Below are 22,367 nucleotides of genomic sequence, written 5' to 3'. Positions count from 1 at the left end.
AAGTGTAGAAGGTAAGTGCAGAACCAATATGGAGTTCTGAACCAGACCCTTTGAATATTCATTCTACAGCATATTAGAATATACTACATGGACTTTGATCCAAAAAGTACTCATGTGTTTTCCAGGTACTGTGTTCCAACTACAGTTCTTGTTGTATCAGAGGCCAAATATCCTGATTTTTAAATGTCATTTTAAGAGGTCCAAGTATGGGCAAAGGGGATTTCACAAGCCCAGGAATCTGGACAGCATGCAGAAAAATTCTACTCAAGCCCTCTTGGACTCTGCCCACAACAGAACTAAAATTAAAGTTTCTCTAACTTCATGCATTTTTCTACAAGAACAAATGGCTATATCACCATGAACTTTTAAAGATAGTAGATTAGAATACTAGTTACTTCTCAAGTAGTTGATGTTAGCTAGAGATGTGTCCATGTGAGTCACACTCTGTCTAATGTTTGATGGCATTTGATTTCTGGGGGGCCTTAGTTTCTTTTTTCTTTCTTGTTTAATCAACTGCTGATATAAATAAAGCAACAATTTGTTGACCACTTATTTTGATGTAGTATTACTGACAAAAACAAAACAAAAAATGTCTAAAACATTTTTCTATTCTTGGAATGTTTGCAAAAATAACCTTAGAACTGAATCAGGAGCTTGCAAAAATGGCGATAAATTTTCTAAATTTTCTAAAAATTAGTCGATTTTTGCAACATTAGCTGCAAACATTAGTTGCAACGTTTGTTGCAAATAACTTTGTATTTGTAAAGCTGTGCATTTCACAATAGTTTTAATTTCTCTTAAATTTAAATGAACTCATACTTTCCAGAATACTTTGGAATAATGGAATACTATGAAATATATCTTGGGATGGAAGATAGCATAGCATAGATTTCTGAGACATTTCCATGATTGTGAATGAATACCACTGCTTCAAAATATGTTCTGTCCCTTTTTCACACGCAGGCATGTGGATGATACTACACCCTTTTGTTTCCATGCATGAAAGATACAGGATCATGTCATGGAACTCCAGTATTTCCTTCATAAATCTCCACTGCCAACATTCATATATAAAGGAAAACCCACTCATATGCTATTTATATGTGTCTACCAGTCCCTTATCTGTGCACTGAGTCTTCCCTGTAATTTCCACCCACTTTATTCTGTCCCATATTTGAACTCTTTGATCAGTTTGTCTATGTGAGATATAAGTTCCACTCCATTTGAAAAGATCTCAAGAAGCAGGACCTATGTCTGAAATGCTATTGAGAACAAAAAACACTGGATTAGATAAATCAGGAGCCTGAGCAGTTTGTTTTTCTCCTAATTATAACACAGCACCTTATATCTTGCATCTCTGCAGTGCAACTAGGCTACCAGCATTCTTCATTTCCCATTAGCTGAGAATGACCGTCACAGTGCAGTCCTAAGCAGAGTTACACCCTTCTAACCCTACTGGTTTTAATTGAAGGATATAATTCTATTTAGGATTTCATGACTAGTCCATTACCTCAAAAAGAGAGGAGGAGGAGGAGCATGTTCTCAGCTACCAACATTTTAAAAAAGCCTAGCGCAAATAAAGACAAATAATGCTGCGCACAAGCACACACAACTGGGATTCTAGCTTACCTAACATACGTGTTAACTCAACTCTAGACACATGGTCGGTCTGATAAATTTGCAGAGCAAGCCAAATAGGAAGCTGAGTTTCTCTATGAAATGTTACATGAAATAAACATTCCAAAGTATCAATGTGGAAATCCTCCCCCCCTCCAATCCCACCCTTTCCCAATAAAAGAGGAATGTATCTAATATTTACATCTACTGGTGTGTGATGTTGCTGACCCCGAATGGCTGTTGCCTTCCACCACGGAAGTGGCTGCCTTTCAGTGGTGGGTGAATGATCCCTATATTGGCTGTTTGTAAAGCACTTTGGGCTTCTTCTGGATGAATGATGCTATATAAATATAAGGTGGCATAACATCAAAATATTTCATATAACTTGGCAACATTGTAAGAAGACCGAGTTCGGTTGTCACATGCTAAAAAAGACAACAGGCACTAAATACTAATACTTTTCCGTACAGCTGTCTGCATTAGCATCCACCAGAGGGGGGGAAATGGTAGAGAACCTTCATCAGACCCTCTCAAGCCATGCGGTGGTGAAGCTGTACCAGTGGCTCCTGTCTCCACAGTGATCCTTTACATTGTTGCATTGCAGGGAGTGCAGCCAAACGCTGATTTTTCTTGGTCCACTTAGGGTTGCCAGCTCTGGGATGGGAAATGTCTGGAGATTTGAGATTGTAGACTGAGGAGAGATGGGTTTGTGGAAGGGAAGAAGCTCAGTGGGGTATAATGCTAGAGAAAACTGATCTCTGTAGAATGGAGATCAGTTGCAGTCCAGGAGATCTCCAGGCTCCACCTAGAGGTTGGCAAGCTTAGATCCACTGCTTGATTCCTAGCAGATTACTGGGATGGCATAAGGCTGTGTACAGAGAGTATCATTTGCAGATACTCAAGAAACCTATGAACAAGTTGTTGTTGACAGCAGTACACACATTCACTTTTCCCCTGGTCTTCTAGTCAAACTAGTCTTTTAAGTTTTCAGAGTACCTTGGAGCCTGCAAAGTGAGCTTTCCAAACAGTCTAGTGGAAAGAGAAGAAAAAAGTGACTGTGTGTACCATACAAAACTCAGACCACAAAGAAGGGAAAAATGCAATCTGTGGGGCCAGTGATGGCTAATTTAAATTACACCTTGGTCCTTGAGTTGATGCATCATTGAATGAAATACAATTAATAACAATACACCTTCCAAATTTCTTAGGAAATGAGAAGAAAGTGACCACAATGCTTCTTTCACAGACGTCCTACCTAAAAACAAAGTGAAAACATGGGATGCAGTTTGCCACGACATGAGTAAAGTTTGTGGAGAATTTGACTGTGGGTGGGGCAGAAAAAGAGGGTGATAAGAATTTAACACGGCAAATTTAAACTAATGTGATGTTTATTTTAGAAGGATTCCCAAATGATACCATGTGTGTCATTATAATAATTGAAACCCAAACTATGTTTTAAAAAACTTAGATGATTAACACACAAAAAATCAAGTTGATGTGAAGGAACAATTACTTAAAAAAAAATCTCGAGGTCCTAATATTCTGTAGAATGAGGGAGGATGCAGCTGTATGTCGACAGCTTTCATATCCTCATTTGAATAATGTGGCCTGAATCTGTCAGTTTATTCATCCTCCTTATGTTCAGTGTACTCTGCATCAACAACAAATTAAGTTGTAAATAAGAGACAATCATCACTTTTGTTTTTAAGCAGCTACTGCACAGAGAATTTCAATGTAGTGTTTCTTTTTTGATGGAAAGAAAAAGGGGGCTCTACAGTGGGCACTAATGTAAGCAGAATTTGAGGAGACCGCCTGCAATGGAACAATTGAAGGAGCACTTTGAAAATGCTTTCCAAAATGCTCTTGGATAGTACGCTAATGCCACTGGTAGAAATTTCACAGATGCAAAACCGTGCCATCCAATTGTGTTAAACAATTTACAGTGGTATTTCCCCCTCCCTATGTTCTTATATGGCTAAAAGAGAAAAAAAAAGAAGATAAAGCAGAATCGACCCCAACAACCAGAGAGAAAGAGAGAGAGGGAGAGAGTGAGAGATCACAAAATCAAACACAGATCTTAGCATATTGTCATTGCAAAAATTAAAAAGTTAATAAGTTTGCCAACAAATTAATTAGCAAAATAATTTTAAATTAGCATTCAGGGGGGGTTACAACATGCAAAGCAGAAATGAAAAGGGTTTTTCCTACCTTTACATCTGAGAAGTATGTTTTCAGCATATTCGAACTTGGGTACCGGGTATAAAAGAACATGAGCTTGGCCTTTTTCAAGTGATTAGGCGATAAACCTTCCTGCATGTAGGATGAAAGTAGTTAAGGAAAAATGCTTGGCTTGCAAGCTGATGCATGATATTCAGGGACAGTAAAGTCTAGACTGCCCAAAGTAGCATTCTGTTTACAGTTCCTTATAACTGCAATTACCTAAGAACAAGTGAAACTGGATATGCAAGGTGACATCTTAAATGGGTTGCAATCCTAAGTGCACTTACTTGCGAACAATTGTCATTGAACACTGTGAACTTACTTCCAACTAAAACTGCTTAGGATTGGACCTCCCACTGGGCTCTTGGGGTTGGTGGCAGAATTTTTTTTCAGGTTAGAATTTACTTGCACCTTGTTGCTAAGGAAACAAAGACACAATGCATGTGCTGCAAAAAAGACACCTCTTACCGGACAATTTTCCTCTACATGTTCTTTTCGCCTGATTAACACACAGATCACATATCAAATTTGGCTAACAGTACAAATTTTTTAAAGAATGCTTTTATTGGATATCATTAACTGCACTTGAACTTCAAAATTCCAGTTGCTCAAATACATCAGCGCAACATCTCAAGAATTGGTTTTTTTAATAGAAAAGGTCAGAACTTCTCTTCTTTTTCAAAATACTTCACATCACAGACACAGAAACACAGACACCCTCCAAGCATTTGGGGCTGACAAGTCAATAACTGGAGGTACACAGATCAATACATGGGCACTTACCCTGTGAGGAGACTATTTATCCTGCAAATATCATTACCTTTCAGATCTATAAACAGAAACAACGAAAAGAGTTCTCAAGGGAATTTGGAGCTAACCATAACCATCTAGGCAGATTTCCCCCCTTCTTCTTCCCCTGGATTCTTGGCACTCCTTTGTGTACTATGTGCTAGGGCCGTTTTGGTCTCATCTGTGTTGCAGGCTGGCCCTGCCATTTCCTCAACAAATGAATGGCTTTATAATTTAACAGAAATGAAGATGCACGTGACAAAAATCAATGTGGCTCCCACAAGGTCAATTAAGAGAGCTCCCAGTAGCTTCTTAGTGGGCTGTTCCCCTTAAAGACAATCAGCACACACACACACACACATACACATATATGTTACTTATTTAATAACAAGTGTTGTGGGGAAGAAAGGTCAAACAAGTTCAAAGTGACCCAGAAACAGAAGCACCTTCATGTACCAACACAGTAGAAATTTAAGGTGATGGGGGCAGGGGAGATGTCAAATTTTATGATTCATTAGGAAAAAATCCTGCCAATGCAGGATTTTTTTGTAATACGATAACACTCTTTTTAATAGAACTAATATGGTGAGCTCTGTATTTTAGTGATTTTTACATGGGGACAGAGATAGCAAAGGTCTCTTCACACACAACCCTTACAGGATATTGAAAATTTGTTTAAGATTCGCTTTGATTTCAAAATGTCATGGAAAATATTTTTTTAAACTTCTAATTTATGTATGCTGCAGACGGCTTGCTATAAATGGATGGGAGGGGGTCTTAGATGCTTAATGATTACAAGAAAGATAATTTATGACTGACATACTTCTTGTGCCAAAAGAAGAGTTGAAAGGACCTCCAGTTACCTCCATTAGACTGATAGAGAAGTCTAAAAGAGCATTACACTCAGCACTGCCATCTGTCAAAATGCATAAGTGAAATAATAGTAGCAAGCTGTCACCTATTGCTCAGTGATAAGAGTTTGAGACAAGTCAAAACTTCTCCAACAACCCTCCCCCACTTTATTATTCAATTGTGTTGCAGAAGCTTGACTCCATACACATACGCCAAAACCAAACTTTTAAAAGAAACTCTTGATGTTCATAATAGATCATTATGAGGTAGTTAACCTAGGAATATTATCTTCAATTTATTGGGAACTTCTGCTCTGCAGATCCTACTGAAGCAAACGGGAGTTGCATAAGAAAATGGACGTGTCTGCTCGCTTTTCATTCTATTCAGAAAACACTGCCACGAGAAGCCTCTGATGAATTCTGCCAGCTATAGTAATGCTTGCACCCTGACTGCTTTCAAAGGAGCTCAGGGTGGTATACCAAGGACCGCTCTTTTTATCCTAAACCAAGCTGTTGAGGTAGGCTATGCAGAGGAAGTAAGTGGCCTAGGAGTGCTTAGAGAGTTTCATGGCTATATGAATCAAGGCCTTCTCAAATACTAATATGCTATCCAAAAGACTTACTTTGGTGTATTTCTTGGTTTCAGTAGAGATGACAATATGTAATTTAAAAACTTAAAAAAAGGCTTTACATGGCGGTCTTAAGTATACTTATTCAAAAATCCCCCAAATTAGTTGGGGCTTATTCTCTAGAAAGCGTACTTAATTCTGTAGCATTAGTAGATCCTATAATTATTTCATTTGCATTTAGTATTTGCAAAGAAAATGTGAGTCTTCCAATAATAACCAGAAAATTATCATAACTGGACAAAACATGTATTGCATGAAGATTTCAAACTTAACATGTTCAGAATCTCTTCTCTCTTCCCCAAACATCACCTGAAAATCTTAGTGCAATCTTAAAACGCCATTTTTTTCTTTCCTGATACTAGTTTTCAATGCTAATGCTGGGGGGGGAAACACCCCTAACTGCAACCAGCTAACAAATCCTGAAGAAATGATAGTGAGATTGACCTCCTTGCTAAAACCGAGCTGACCAGTTGGTTAATTTTCCCTTTAAGTGCTTGTGCTGAAAAGCAACTGTTCTTCCAAGAAAGCACTGGCTGTTTCCAGGATACTTACACACGCACAATGACTCATGATGGAATAGATTCAGTAAACATACAGCTGTACTGAACACGAGCTAAGCTCCATTCAAGGCCAGGAAAGAAAATGAGCACAAATAAATATTAAGGAGGTAAAATGGGAGGGGGGAGAAGGCAAACAGAACACAAACAGGCTCTGCCCCAGCAGCTCATGTGGTTTGCTTCAGTTCTCTTTGCCATAGCTTTGTGAAGACAGATGACATTCAATTCTATGTGTAATGCAAAATAGACAATAACTGCTGAAACTTGAGCCAGCTGCCAGGTGTAAAAAAAAATAAAAGAGAGAGAGAGAGAGGGCAAAAGAAAAGAAAAGATGATAAATCCATAAATTAATGAAAGACATCTGCTCGGGAACATAAAAGATCAGAGAAACTTGTGTGTTGCAGCTGAACCTAAAACAGTGTTCAAACAACCTGAGAATTGGAGTGTTGTGTCTATTTACAAAGCACAATGCCACCTTCCTTAAAACAGCAGCAGGAGAAAGGGAAATGTAAGAAACAGGAAGTGGTGAGAGGGAGAAGGAAGGAAGCAGACCATGTACAATTTCCAGATTATGCTTTCCATATATAAAATGCATTCCGCCTTCCAATTTGGGAATGGGATTGAACTGCTTGGATTGTACTGGGTCTGGAAACCTATGAATTTTGTTCTATGAAGTTTTTGTTTTCCTCCTTTGCCCTTTGACATTTTCTTATATGATCTTGCTTCAGAACCCTATATTCCTGTCAAATGAAAAAATCGAACAGTTTGACTCAGAAGGGCAGGCAAATGTTTCCAAATACACCCTTCCAAATGTCATTGATGTGCTCCCAATTTTTCAAAACAGGCTTGCGTTTCTTCATCTGGACTGAAGAGACACCACTGAGCTGAATTCAACCTCCTCTCCATTTAACAATGTGTTATACAAAGAGCCTTGCATTTGTCTTAAATAATTTTGCTTGGGTTCATAAAGAATTATGGTTCAGAAGGCTGGCATTTATTAAAGCTTTGTTTGTCCAGGCTGGCCGTGGAAGCTAACTGACTTTGGCAATGGGTTCCTGTGTCAAGTCTGTGTTCTTAAGAAGTTTAATGAGTTTTACAAAATTGCCTTTCAGAAGGAAAAATATGGCAATCTTCTCCTGCAAAGATCATCTTAATACACTACTATCACACACACGCATGCACGCACACGCACACACACACCTTCCTTCACAATCCACTGTTGTGCTTTTAGTATTCTCTATGCAAATGTCCCGAGGCTGAACAAGGCTATTTTTCTTGAGATGCAAAGAGGGTGCCTGACAAGGAAGATCACGCAGAAAAACAATTGGCTGTCTGTTTCTTTTGCCATTTGAATACAAACTTAAATATTTGATTAAACATATTTCGTTTGCAAAGATACACAATACATTCATAACAAGGCAGGAGCTCGTGGTGCAGGTGCATCTTCTCATCTTGTTTAATGCGGCATACAAACATTAACTCTCTCCCTTCACCCTCGAACAAGGAGGATAATGGTTAGATGCCTTTTACAGAAAAAGCAAGATATATTTGGGAAACAAAACAACACAATATGACACAACCTCCCACAACCACCACCACAAAAAAAAAAGAAAAGAAAAAAGGAAGGGTTCTGTGCTTTAGTTTGCTACCAAAACCTGAACTTGGCTGTTATCTGCTAGTCTTGTGTTCTTATCCTGGATGGATTCTCCAAGGAAACAGATGTTGCTTTTTGTTCCAAAGGAAAAAACTGCTTCTCTTAAGAAACATTCTTTATATATGAATATCCAGCCATGTGAAATAAAGAGGAACAAAAACAAAAATCTGGTCGAGAACAAACAGACCTTCACATGCCTCTCTCCCATTTCATTTTGCCTGACGATGAATTCCAGATAACACAGACAAATGGGCAGCTGCTGGAAAATAAAGTGCCTGCATATTCTAGAAGTAGTGGTCCCAGTGGAAATATAATTGCTTTTAAAATATAGTTGTAGCCAACCCCAAAGGGGATAGAGATAGGATATGGTGAATAAGACTGAGACTGCTCCATACACCATGTTTTCAACTTCCATTCACAGGGTACATGCAAGCAAATTAAACTGTCTTGGAATGCTAACCTGTAAAATAATGGTGAAACCAAACAAGGTGCAGTACCGAGGATGGAGACAATTAGGAATCCTATCAAAGGTGTTTCACATCTCATTACCAGCAAAGACAATTTAAATTTCCTGGTGATATTATAGGACAGGTCTGCACAACTTGTATGGTAAAGAAGTGACAGAGAGAGAATGCACCCCTATTGAAATCAAGATCTCATCAATTGTTAATTTCTAAAGAAGCAGCAACCGGGAACAGGTGAAGTCAAGCAACTCAGCTTCTCAAAACTGTCATGTTATGATAATGACTGAATACGAGAATTTAAAATAGAACATAAACAAGTTTAGAGGAGGAGAAGCTGTGGCTCAAACACTACAGGAGACCCTGTGCAGCCGTCATTCCAGGGATATTTAGGAGGCAATTGATGGCCCACTCATCCTGCTGGAGTCTAACTGAGGGAATGGTTAAACAAATCATGCCCCACCAATGCATCTGAAAACTGAAATATAGCCCTGTCTCCTCAAGTCATTAAATGCACAGAAGTGCATAAAACTGTGGTTTCAGAAGGTTACACTAACAATTTGTACTTCATTTGCATTTTATTATGAAGTAACTTTGAGTTTGCAACTCATTTTCAACACAACTTCCATAGGCTAAATTGAAAAAGCACCAGCCAAGTTTGTTGGGATTTATGCCTATAGTTGTAGCAGTTGGGATTTATGAGATAGGGGGAGGACTGTTAAAAATGCTGGACTGTATATTCTGCACATTTTTGCTTCATCTAAGCAACTTCAATAGGAAATGTTCTTTCCTTCGCGTTGCTTGAAACATGTGCCCCAGTACTGCGTTTGAAAATTCAACTCTGCCCGTCAGGAACAGGTTCTATCTCCATATCTCATGCTCTTCATAACTGTTAAGAGGCTAATAACAAAATTGTTGAAGTTACTGTAAATGCCAGAGGTCAGGAGCAGCTCAAACGTCGTAGCCCCGCTAAAGATGTCAAACAAGGATGACACTTCTTGTCACACAACGTTAAATATGAATTACTAAAAGATCCTCTATGGCAGATCACAGTCCATATCAACAGCTGACCTGGAGTAAGCAAGTTTCTTGTTTTATTTAACGCTATTATTTAGCGTTAAAAAATAGAGTAAGTGTAGATAGAAAGCCAGCATTATGTAGTGGTCAGAGTGCTGTGCTAGAGTACAGGGCTAGGCACAACCTGTGACGATCTCAGTGTAATGACATACAAAAGGGGGGGAGGGAGAATAAGGCTTGTATCCCTGGGTCAAGACAGACACACTCAGAGCAAGTCAAGCCCCTGCAGTGCCAGAATCTCAGGGATTTGCCTTGGACTGTGGATGGTTATGCAGATCTGGAAAGTGAGGATGGGCATAGCCTTCCGCATCTACCACACCAATGGGTCCAGTGATGCTGCTAGTACCTCAGTCGCCTCGGCTAGAATTTTGCTTGAGCTAGAATCTGGGAGACCTAGGTTCAAATTCACAATCTGCTAGTCACTCTCTTTTAGCTTAATCTTCTTGTGAGGCTCAAATGGAGAATGGGAAATCATAGAGGAAGACAAACGTTTACACAAAACATTAATTTTGCATTTATGATAGTAAACACAATATATTCTGGACAATGTATTTAAAAACTCTATTCTTGTGGCATTTGTGGCACTTCTGCTATATTTGTTGGGGAGAGAATGTGGGATAATAACTTTACTAGCAGTTCATTAGTATTACAGTTCAAGGATGGGAATTAGGATTCCCCGTGTCCAGTTGGTGACTGGAGATATCACACTATTACAACTGATCTCCAGGCAAAAGAGATCAGTTTGCCTGGAGAAAATGGCCATTCTGGAAAGAGAACTCAATGGCATTGTACCTCACTGAAGGCAGTCCCACCCTCTTCAGGCTCCATTCCCCCAAATCTCCAGATATATCTCCCAACTCATAGGTGACAACCCTAATTAAGACACTTATACAGGCAAGACTATTTCTTTTCCAAGTCCAGTACAAAATAGTGGCAGGAGTGTTGGACTACAATAAGGACGAACTGGGTTCAAATCCTATTCAGTCATAAAGCTTATTGGGTGACCTTGGGTCTGTGAAGCAGAGTAAACTGACCCAAGGTCACCCAATAAGCTCTGTGGAGTTGTGAAAATAAAAGAATAAACAGGACCTAATAAATACATTGGTAAAGCCAACTACAGTAGAGGTCCCTAGCTTACTGGTGTGATTTGATATGAATTAACTGAACAGAAAATAACAGTTTATTTTTACTGATGAATATTGGCAAGCTTTTATGTGGTCTTCACATGAACTATAAAATATAGCTGATTACAGGGGCAAGATTTTTTTTTTAATCGTAGGATTAAAACTAACTTTTTAGGAAATATAAGTACCACTGAACTCAATAAAACTTACCACAAATAAACATGCATATGACTGAGATGTAAATCACTGAAAGTTGTTATGAAAATACATGGATCTTTTTAATTGGAAAAAGAACACAATTTCTCTTACCAAAAGCAAAACATAATTTAAAGCTTTAAATTTCCGGGTGTTGGTCCCCCCCCCCTTTTTAAAAGAAAGCATGGTAGAAGAAAGCAGTGCCCTATAAGATTAATTCAGCTGAAGTCTTATATCTAATTGTACTCTCAAGCTTTGCCAAATGATTTGCTTTTTGTATGTTAGGACAAAAGATTTCTGTGTATGGCTGAGCAGAGGTTAACCATGCATACCCAGCAGCTGCACAAGAGCTGAGAACAGTACTCAGAGGGGGGGGGGACTTGATGAAGCTTAAATACATCAGTACCTGTATCTGAGGTTTTTTGCGCGTTTGCCTGTTCATGTCCCCATCACCACTTGAGAAATAAACTGGAGATTTTTCAGCCTACAACTTGTTCTTTGGGAGGAAAGCACCACTAGTATAGAACTCCCTGCCTACATCTGTATCATCCAGCTGATCGATCGGTAAATTGACATGATGCCCTCCCCAGTTCTGGACTAGGATTCTTATGGGCCAAATTAGTATAGACTATTAGTATAGTATATACTATTAGTATAGTATAGTATAAAAATGGTATTTTATATTGTATGAATTTTTTAAATGATGTGATCTGCTCTGAGACAGGGTGGAATCCAAAACTAAGAGAGAAATAAATTATTTTTGAAAACTCTACAGAGGGGGGATGGTAGCTCCTTTTTCACAATCAGTGCTTGGTCATAGAACATGTCAGGGGAAGCGGGATCATGGTGTGCCCCACACCTATAGTGTATGTATTCAGTACATTATACTTATTGATCATAAACAATGTTATTTGTATATGCATAGGCTCCATGTATCCAAACAGAAACCCTCCAAAAATACATGTGTTTTGGTGGTCACAAAGGCTTGAAAAAATAACTAGCCCTATCCTTATTTTGGTGTTAATGGGACAGATGCAGGAAGCTGGAAAAATATCATAATAGTGGTATTATAGAGTTTTTTTTAGAACAAAAGAATATAATAATAAACATTTTTCATTTATATCCCACCCTTCCCTGAATGCTCAGGGCAGGTAACAACAAAAACTACATTGTCTTTCCTCTTCAGGAAAGCAAAGCAACTACAACTGATCTGAAATCATGGGGCTACATGTTCCTCGTGACTTCTTGACCAGCATAGATGCTATTTAAATACATTAGAATTAAACAGTTAATGTAACGCAACAGGTCTACCGGGCTGTAGTCAGCAACCCCTGGGAGAAATTTGGAGGTGGGGTCTGGCACACCATCACTTACAAAGCTTTATGGTTTTAACATAGAGTTTTCTTTTTAAAACGTTACAATGTCTATAGTGTCACTTCCAATTTTTACTTGAAGTGACATCAACATGCCAGCTTGCACTTTATCCCCACCCTCACCCCCATCCTATGGTTGTTGGTAGGTATGGCACACCTAGATAAAGAGTTCTGTTATCAAGTACTGAAGCTCATTTAACTCACAAGCTCATAACCATTTGACAAGAATGAAGTTCACAGAATCAGAATGTTCTTAAGACAATGGATCTATCAGCTACCAAACCAATAGATACATTCAAGGTTTAGCAGAGCAGGACTTATCTGTCTGTAAAATCAGAATCAAAGCAGAATAATAATATCTTGTTACCACAGCATGCCCTCAAATCTTTACCCTACCCTATACCTACCAGCCAGAATAAAGTGCTTCCACAGGTAGATCAAAGTTTTAAAATCTTGCTGTGAAGTCATACAGCAATGCCTCGGAAACAGCCAAGCTTGTCTGTTTCTAAGGTTGCCGACTGTAAGTTGGGGAATTCCTGGAGATTCACGGATGTAGCCTGGGGTGGGCAGTGTTTGGAGAAGGATCTCAATGTGATATAACGTCATTGATTCTACCCTCCAAAGCAGCCATTTTCTCCATAGGCTCCATTTTCTGCATTCTAGAGAGCTCTTGTGATTCTAGGATATCTCTGGGCTTCACAAGGAGGTTGGTAATTCTACTCAGTTCTAAAAGAAGGGTGGTGGGCCATGGTCTGACAAGGAAAGATGCTTGCTTTTAAAAAAGAAACTTGTCTCAAACCATTTATGCACTGGAGGTTTCATACCGGGCTGCAGGCTGGAGTTTTAGTCGTGGCAGGTTGCCCCACCTCTTCCTGCACCCATACAGGGGAGAATTTGGCCCAGTGTGCATCATCCACCCCCAATTTGTGCTTCTGCATGGGAACTGGGGCAGTGAAGTTCCCATTGCGTAAATGGTCTCAGGGACCATGACCAAAGCTTTGTGGGTCAGAGGCAAAACTCTGGAGGGTAGGGATATTATTTCGGTCCTACCTAAGCTAGAACTGATTTATGCCCCAGTAATTTCTGTATTTATTATGTGACAGTGAAGTATTTTTTCCTCCTCAGATTTATAAGCCTCATACCTAGGATTTTGGGCTCTCCCCTCTCTGTCAGGATTGAAATGCTTTGGTGGCAGGATGATATCAGAAGAGAATCTGAGTACAGTGTAATGTTGCCAACTCTGGACTGCGAAATCTGAGGAGGGAAAAGACCTCAGTGGAGTATAATGCCATAGAGTCCACCCTCCAAAGCAAACATTTTTTGTAGGGGAATTTATCTCTGTAGCGCGGATATCAGTTGTAATTCTGGGCTCTCTCTAAGCCCCACCTGGAGTTCAGGAACCCTAATACAGTATTTTCTAAAAATGAATCAAGAAAAGTACAGATTTGAGCCACCAGTGAGGAACAGTTTACTGTTTAGTGCAGGATTTAAATATCAGACTTTGACACCAATAGAGAGCAACACCAGCTATAGAAACAATGGATATCATATATATACATATATACATATATACATATATACATACACATACATATATATATATATATAAAACTTCTCAGCCCCCCCACCCACCCATTACCAAGCAAAGAAATGACATGAGATATAAGCATTGTACTGAAAAGGATATCGCACTTCCAGAGTAAGGTGAGATTTCTGAAATATCTTGTAGATCTCCACACTCAGACTTGATGAGAGAGATAGAGAGGCTCTCAGCGCTGCTGGGCGGGTGTGCTGGTGAACAAGGATGATGGTTCATATGGTGTGATGACATCTTGGTCCTCAGACTTGTGGTCTCCCTTGTTAAATCTAAGGATTCTGGGGAAGCTCTGTCTTTCCCTGGAAAGGAGGCAGAAGGAGCACCTAAGGGATTCTGAAATGGGTATGCCATAAGAGGAAGCGGAAATGGGTGGCGGAAAGAAGATGAAGTGAAGCCTGTGGTAGCAGACAGCGGAGACTGATGGAGAGCAGCATGGTGGCTGCCAGGTGGAGGGGCCGAGGCAGACTGGTCAGATGAATTTTTGCGGACAACTAGAGGCAGTGCTTCTGTTTGGTCTGTGGAATTAGGCAGTGGCACATTGCCAAAGGTGTCTAGTGGGTTTGGAATGATGACATCACCAAAACACTGGAGCCGCTGGTTGGCTGTGTGGAAGTTGTGGTTTTCCCCATTCATGGCAAATCTTGCTTGGGGGATCTGAAGAGGCGGGAAGACCTGAGGAAGTTGGCGGGTAGGTTTAGAAGAGAAAACCTTGACCACTGTGTCCACAACCTGAGACATTGCAGTGTTCAGTTCCTGCTTCAATGTCTCAGCAAGATGTTTGCCTTCTGGGTGAAAAGAGTTTGGCCCGTGCTCTTTATCTTTTGGGCCATCTTTTCTGGGTTTATTTTCTGCTATCTCCTGTTCCCTGATCAGAGCCCTTGCACGATCAATGAATTGCCCTGGATCTAATTCACACATTTCGTTATCTGACCTGCCCACAGAATCTCTCGCTCTGACATCCAGCATTTCTGAACGCAGACTGTCTTCAGACAGGTTACCGGTATCTTCATCGTTTTCAGAATCTGTGCTGTCATAGATTTGGTAGAACTTTTCTTGCAGCTGGCGCAGCTGTTTCTGCATGTCCTCCAGCTGTTGTTTCAGCTGCCTGCGCTCCTCTCGCTTCTGTTCTTTCCTCGCCGAAACCAGCTGCTGGAAACTCTGCTGCTGCTGTTGAGGCAGCTTTTGCTTGCGTTTATTTTCTCTGTAACTTTCTCGGGGACTCACAGACTGCGGAGCCATCTCTCTTTCGTTTTCATTGCCCCTTAATGCCACACTTGGGGAATGGCTCATCCCCCGGATGATATTCTCAACCCGGGCACGCTTAGCTCTCAGGTGCTCATCACATAACCGATCCATATCAAACTGGCTTATCGTGGGCCTGCCAAAAGGGGAAAGACACTCCTGGGGGCTGTCTCTTGAAGAGTTGCTGCACACATCCTCCTGATGTACTTCTGAGCCTGTGCTGGAGAGACCACTGGCTTGAAAGCTGGGCTCGGTGCCACCATTTTTGTTCATGTTATTTTTCAGCAGCTGGGAAATTATGGTTGCTCCTGGAAAAGGCATCATGGCATCTTCGTACGAGTTTGCCCTCTTCAGCAGCTTGCGGAGCACATTTGACTTCTCCCCATCTGCATGCTGCACCACTGAATACTCAACATCCTGCTCTGAACCTTGGGGATTCATGGCACTAAAAAACGACGCTCTTGCCTTTGCAAAAAATGCAGATGCTGTCCCTACCGTCCTTTTCACTCCAATGTCAACTCTTCTTCTCTTGGTTTGCCTGCTTAAGAGGGCTGTGCTGTCATGGTCAGGCATCACTGAACTGTTATTGTGCCATCTTCAAAAGCTTGTCAGCTGGGCACAGCTCAAGAATCCTGGGACCCTGGCCAACAGAACAAAAGGACTGATGAATCATTTTCTTTAAATTTCTCCAAATTTCCTGACCTCAATCCTGAATCAAATGCAAAATGCATAGGCTCTGGGATTTATGGCACATTACAATTATTGCAATTTATTATGCACTCTGCATGAAATGAAACATTTTTAAATATTTCTGCTCCACTGGTTTAAGATGGATTAAGATTTTAAAAAAGAGAGAGAGGAAAAACTGCTTAAGCACCAGTAATATGATTCTCTTGCACAAATGCCTAAAATGATACTGTTTATCTTCAGAAGAAATAGTAGATTAGAAGAACACAGCCTCTGACAAGCAATTGATTAAATTTAGAGCATTGAAATATACATTACAAAAGATGATTAAAAAGTCTTTATTGTTAAAGCAATATATTCATATAAAATTTGGGCTAAAAATGAATTCACCTTTTTTGGAAAAGGCATAAACATGGCTTTAAAGTCAGAAGAAAGAATTTCACTTGATTTTTCAAGGATTTGCATTTATCAGTTCATGTTATAAAAATATGAAAATCTTGGATTGTCTAAGATCTCAGGGAAAAAAGTGTGGAAACTATTTGTTTGGGGAAGGAGAAAAAATTGCTTTTTAGGTGTTTGATATTTTAAAATTCATTTATCACTGGTATACAAGAATTATTCTAGATGTGGAATATATCAGGCCCATACAATTAACCAATATTGTGCCATTTTAAATTTCTCAACATGTTCTCTAAAGAGGGGAGGGGAGAATTTGTTACTCTCAATTACTGAAGTATTTTCACTTTTCCCGAGCTATGGCACCAAGTATTTATATAAGCAAAAACAAGAGATTTTCATATTTTGACACTGTTGTTCCAAAAATAATATCTCTGGTGCCTAGTTAAACCATTCTTATACACAACATTTTAGATACCCAGAACCTTATTTCCTATAACGCACACACATTCAAGGCAAGACTAAAAGAAAAATACAGAGGTCAAAAAGCATCACCAACCAACTGCGTGAGAAAAGAAGATCTGTTTTATATGAATTGCAGAATTTTTGTTAAAAGCAAATTTCCTTGCATTTTATAAAAAGCTCTTGACATCATTTGTGACTTATTAACCAGTGATGCCAAAGTCACATTGCATATGAGATATTACAGGCTTCTTCCGGTGCCTTCATGTTGAAAGCTATACCAAGTTAAAATTAATTTTTCCCCATACTGTGTTTATCTAATATTAAACTTCACGTTTGCTTAACAGAGCACAATCTTCACAATAATAGGGTATCTTGCCAAAGGCAGCATACAGACTTTCTGGAGCTGCTCCCATCTGTTTCGGTTCACCTGTAAAAACATCTCCATGCTCCCTAGGACTACATCTGTGGCTAGTTTCTAAAGAATGACTATCCATGCAAATAAGCATAATTTCAGCATGAAATAATCTGTACAATCAAGAGTATAGTAAATGCTTGTAAGTGCATTAGCAGAAGCAGAAGAGTCTTTCAGAAATGAAAGCTATGCTTTTTCAGTTTGAAGGCTATTCACCCAACTGTTTTGGGTGTGCAAAAGAATTCTCATGAGATTTTGCCCCCCCCCCCCCCTGAAAACTACAAGATGGTCCTCTGTTTCTGGTTAGTTGCACTCATAAAAAGGACAAAGCTACAGTCCTTTCAATAAGACTAGGAAACAAGAATTCATGTTTTTCCTCTAAACATTTCACTAAGAAGATGCAATTTTTTTCTGTAGAAATCAAAATTACGATCACTCTGGCATATCTCACCAAATTAAATCCAATAAATCAGTTTCATCAGAAACAAACATTCTATCTACATCCTAAAATACCTTGTTCTTAACTCATTCTGTAAACGTTGGACAATTCACTTTCAAGGCACATTAGAAGCAGATTTTCCTGTTTTGCACAGGAAAATCCAGCTGAAAAAGCACGTTGAAAGTGCATTATCCAATGTGTGCAGAATGAGCCTTCCATGTATGCTCAACGGAGTGAAAGAAGTTAATCTTGGACTGTACAGTAGAACTGAACTTATCTGGTCTGGCAGATAAAACTACTGGATAATCAGAAGTAATGATAAAAAGGAGAACCCTTTATAGAGAGCTGTAATTTATACAGAACTAGCAAATCCAAAATGAACCGCAGTAATCACAATATTCAGTTAATCTATAGTCTGATAGCAGGTAACAAAGTTCTCATTGTTCTGCTTACCTAAGTCTATTGCACCAGGCACAGTTTTTAGGAATAGCTGGGCATCATTTTATTCTCCATTATCTCTCTCATGTAAATTAGCAGAGGCAAAGCCTAAAATGTAGCTGAATGGCTGCTTCCAGAAATAAATGGTAGAAATATGTAATGGCGGATTTCCCTTGAACAGATCAATAGACTGAATTTGCAGGCTAGATAAAATTGTCTCCTCATGCTCCACCCTGTCCTTCAACTTCTTTACTAGTCTGAGCCTCATTGTGATAAGAACAGATTTGGTATAGTAGGTAAATGTGAGGAACACAGTTGGTGGCTTGTGACACTAGAGTAAGTGCACTAGCTTTGAGCAGAATATTAAAATGCAGCAAGAGGGAAAATGTGTGTGATGTATGAATTAAATAAGCAATGGTACCAAAGTTTTTAAACTACATATCAGATCATTTTATAGACATTTCTGAACATGTTTCACTTTGTATATTTTCAATAGTGTACATTCACTCCGAAGATTCCTTATGTATTTGTCTAAAACATCCGCCCCTCTTTTATCCCTTAGGCTAGTTCTGGCTTCTTTCTCCTTTCTCTGTAGCCTACCTAAGGGTACGGAATTTAGCCAGGCCTGTGCATCTGCAAAACACTGACTAAATAACTTGATTTGAGACATCATAAAGTAATTGGGTTGGATCCTTCTTCCAAGGATTCCATATTCCTCTTCTCATTACTCATCTCTCTCTCCCTAGAGCTCCACGCCATTTATCCTATTGACCTTATGCATGCTCAGCTGACACATATTACTCTGCTGCTCTTAAACCACATAGTTCTGTCTTCAAATGTGAATATGGACAAATATTTTACTATAGTTGGAGAACTTTTAGTTCAGTTTCTTCAGATGGATAAAACATCTGTCATTATCCACGTTTAGAATGCAAAGTCTGAAATGTGTTATATAAGGAGGGCATAGCAAGATGGCATCAGCTGTGTGTTCAAAGGACATTGGCTCAATTTCTCAGTTTGAAAAATGCTAGAGTGAACTGACATCCTAAAAGAAACAGAATACTGCATCTAGCAGAATGTGAGATTCTGTGTCAGCAAGAATGCACACATTTGATATGATATGGCCTTTCCTACTGGAAGCGGGAAGAAAAATGAAGGAAAGGTGAATGGGTGATATAATTACAGAATTTATTTCTTTCTATTCTAAAGGAGAAAACTGATCCAATTTCAGCATATTCCTCTTTGAAGCACACAGTTAATAACAATCCAGAAGTCATTTAAGTTCTAGATGTGGTTAACATTTACAGTAATGATCAACTCCATAAACAGTAAAAGTCAGTCTCAGCTAATCCTAGACAAGTGTCTTTCATTATTAGTGTCTTCAATATATGAAGGACTTGATGGCGGCTCTGTTTCTGGAAGGTACTGAAAAGGATCTAGTTGAATGCCACCTCTTTAGGATTCCTGTATCTAGAATTGAAAATGAAGTACCCAAACTCATCTCAAAAGTTTATACTCTGAAAATCTTGAAGGTGCTTCTGGGCTTGGATCTACTGGACTTGAATCTAGCTCTTCTATCTACTGCTGACCAACACAGCTACTGGTACTGTACACCTCTAATGATTTCCACTGCTGCAGTTCATGTCTTGCTTGTCTGAAATCACACTCACCCACCTATACATATATATTACTGCATATTTGCCACATGGGCACTGTGAGCAAACACAGGAGACATATACAAAGCAAAGTGTGGAACAGATATTCACAACTTGTTTCTTAGGAAATGTGTGTGTGTGTGTTTGTGAAAATATAAAGGCATTCCCTTATCAGTTTCTTTATATGTGTGAACTGAGAAATTCTTCAAATAGTACATAACAAAGAGATGTTACCAGGCTTCCTAAAAAGTAATCCTTTTATATATTTGCTAATTTTTATTGTTTTCTTATATGGCTAAAAGGAAGACATTCAGGAAAACGGACACTATTAGAATAGCATGCTTAATTAATGTTTTACTTTTAAAAAATCAGATCAAGTAATATAAGCCAAAGTTGCTTGGTAAAGATCCTTAACTGAAGCTTCAGATTATAATAACTGACCCATGAGAACTTCAACAGGAAAATCAACGCGAAGTTCAAAGTTGTTCAATTTTTTACAGAGCCAGGTATTTTCTTAAATGGATGCACTGTTTTACAAGCTTGCATTCTGTCTATAGCTAAATAAATGTGGTTGTCTATTTAGGAAAATGCATATATGATAAAACAATTGTAAAGGGCCATGGCTTTGGTAGAAAGGGCAAGGGAACGTGAGACAACAGCCGTTCACAGTGGCACACGTGGATTATTGAATCAGAGAAAGTTGCCCTGCGTGGAACTTCATTTAAATTAAAGTAACTTTAATGCATTCCTTAGAGGAATAAAGGGATTTCCCAGATGCAGAATTAAAATTTCTTGAGAGGTGGTGATTATCTTTTAAAAGATATTCTTTTAAAGACCTTCATCTTTTAAAAAAATGAGCAATTATTGTGAAGGAATGTAAAAAGTAGAAGGAATGAATCGTTTTAGAAGCACTTACTATTGTTTGCTTTTTTGCAGAGGCATCATTTAAATATAGAAATTACAAAAGTTAAAGCCTATCAATATATATGCCAATCTCCAGTTAAAGGAATAAATTAGATCACTCTTTAGCATCATGGGCATGTAGGGACCAATCTGGCAAGGTATTTAAAAGCTCCTGTGAGGTATTCAGCATCCTCACTCCTACATAATATACAAGGTACAAAGTGTCTTGATGACTAAAAGGAGTTACTCAGCATCTTATCGGTTTTCTGGCTTTACAATATTTAGTGTGTGTGTGTGTGGGGGGGAATTCTCCTGTTTGCAAATTACAGTGTACATTATAGTTAAACAGTCCGCATACATATCTGAGGAAACAAACATCTTATATTTGCTAATTTCTGCTGTTTTCCTATATGGCTAAAAGAGATGCATTTAGGAAGATGGCAAAATAAACATAATATCTCCCACCTGCATAATATATCATCAGAAAAGGGCACACCAACAAAATCAATACTGAAATCTCAAATTACATCGTAAATTTCATTCAGATAATTTTAGTTATTTCTCCTTCTCCATAAAAACGTATGTAGTCTCTATATCCAAACACCACAAAAATAATCAACAGAGCCTGTTCACAAGTAAAACTCTACCATTATCATGTGGCTGTATTTGGATGTGTGACACAGTTTACTAATTTAACAGAATTAATTTTTGCTTTATATTCCCACTGTCATGATGGTAGTTCATAATCTGAGGAAGAGTGCTTGCACTCGAAAGCTCATGCCTTGAATAAATCTTTGTTGGTCTTAAGGGTGCCACTGAACTCTGATTTTATTGTTCTACCATTCTGCTGTGGAATACAATTAAGATATCCATCATTATCTGCACATTGGAAAGTGCTATAGAAATGATAAAATAGCAATCTGAAATAATGCTGGTTTAATGTTGACCAGAATGGTAATACAGAGGCCTTCTTTCAATGTGGAACTATAGCAGAGTTACATATGCCAAATATTGTTTCAAGAACATTTTGTGATATGCAGTAGCTTTAATCAGAAATTTTCAAGAAGGTATGAATGCTTTTGTTTTTAAATATAGAAGTTAATTCCTTAAAGCATTTAGGCTTGAAGTTGTAGTATGCACTTATCAGTTAGAGGCCTTGTGGGATGGAAACTATGAACTATTTGGTGGAAATAAAACTGTAAGACATAAAAGAACGTGATTGCCTTTAAATTGATTTACAAGCAACGATATGAATTTTAAAACTTGTCAGGTCCATCAAGGTGATGGAAGTACCAATGTTCCTCCTTTCTATTCTAATAGTTAAATGGCTGCATTTCACATATCCTCCATTAACCTAGTAGACAACATTACCTTGAACAAATGACAGATACGCATATACATGTGTAGGCTTTCATCCTCTATGCACACATGACAACTGTAGTCTATAAGCTTTGGAGATGTGCACTGAAGACATACTGAAGGGGAGCAAAATTAAATGCATATATTTGTCTTTGAGGGGCAGAGTGATGGTCCACATTTTCTCCTTCTCTCTCCCCCCCCCCACCCCAGAGGGTGTGCAGAATGCA

At 38.8% G+C, this 22,367-nt stretch overlaps 1 protein-coding gene across 14 annotated transcripts in view; it reads right to left on the bottom strand.

The window, feature by feature from the left end:
- The window catches only part of PROX1 (prospero homeobox 1), an 83,190-nt gene that overhangs the window by 53,934 nt on the left and 6,889 nt on the right, over nucleotides 1-22,367 (bottom strand). For 11 of the 14 annotated variants that reach the window (XM_077339036.1, XM_077339043.1, XM_077339013.1 and 8 more), the window contains 3 exons: nucleotides 14,235-16,026; nucleotides 3,826-3,933; nucleotides 1,820-1,957 (listed from right to left, as the gene is read on the bottom strand). In XM_077339036.1, coding sequence (XP_077195151.1) covers nucleotides 1,820-1,957; nucleotides 3,826-3,933; nucleotides 14,235-15,959 — 1,971 coding nt within the window. In that variant the 5' untranslated portion in view covers nucleotides 15,960-16,026. Of the gene's footprint in view, nucleotides 1-1,819; nucleotides 1,958-3,825; nucleotides 3,934-14,234; nucleotides 16,027-18,238; nucleotides 22,343-22,367 lie in introns of those variants that run through there. The other 3 variants (XM_077339088.1, XM_077339098.1, XM_077339052.1) reach the window with 2 other exon arrangements.

This window comes from Paroedura picta, chromosome 1 (genome assembly GCF_049243985.1).
Source record: "Paroedura picta isolate Pp20150507F chromosome 1, Ppicta_v3.0, whole genome shotgun sequence".
Taxonomy (NCBI): domain Eukaryota; kingdom Metazoa; phylum Chordata; class Lepidosauria; order Squamata; family Gekkonidae; genus Paroedura; species Paroedura picta.
This window is presented reverse-complemented; position numbering and strand designations above follow the sequence as displayed.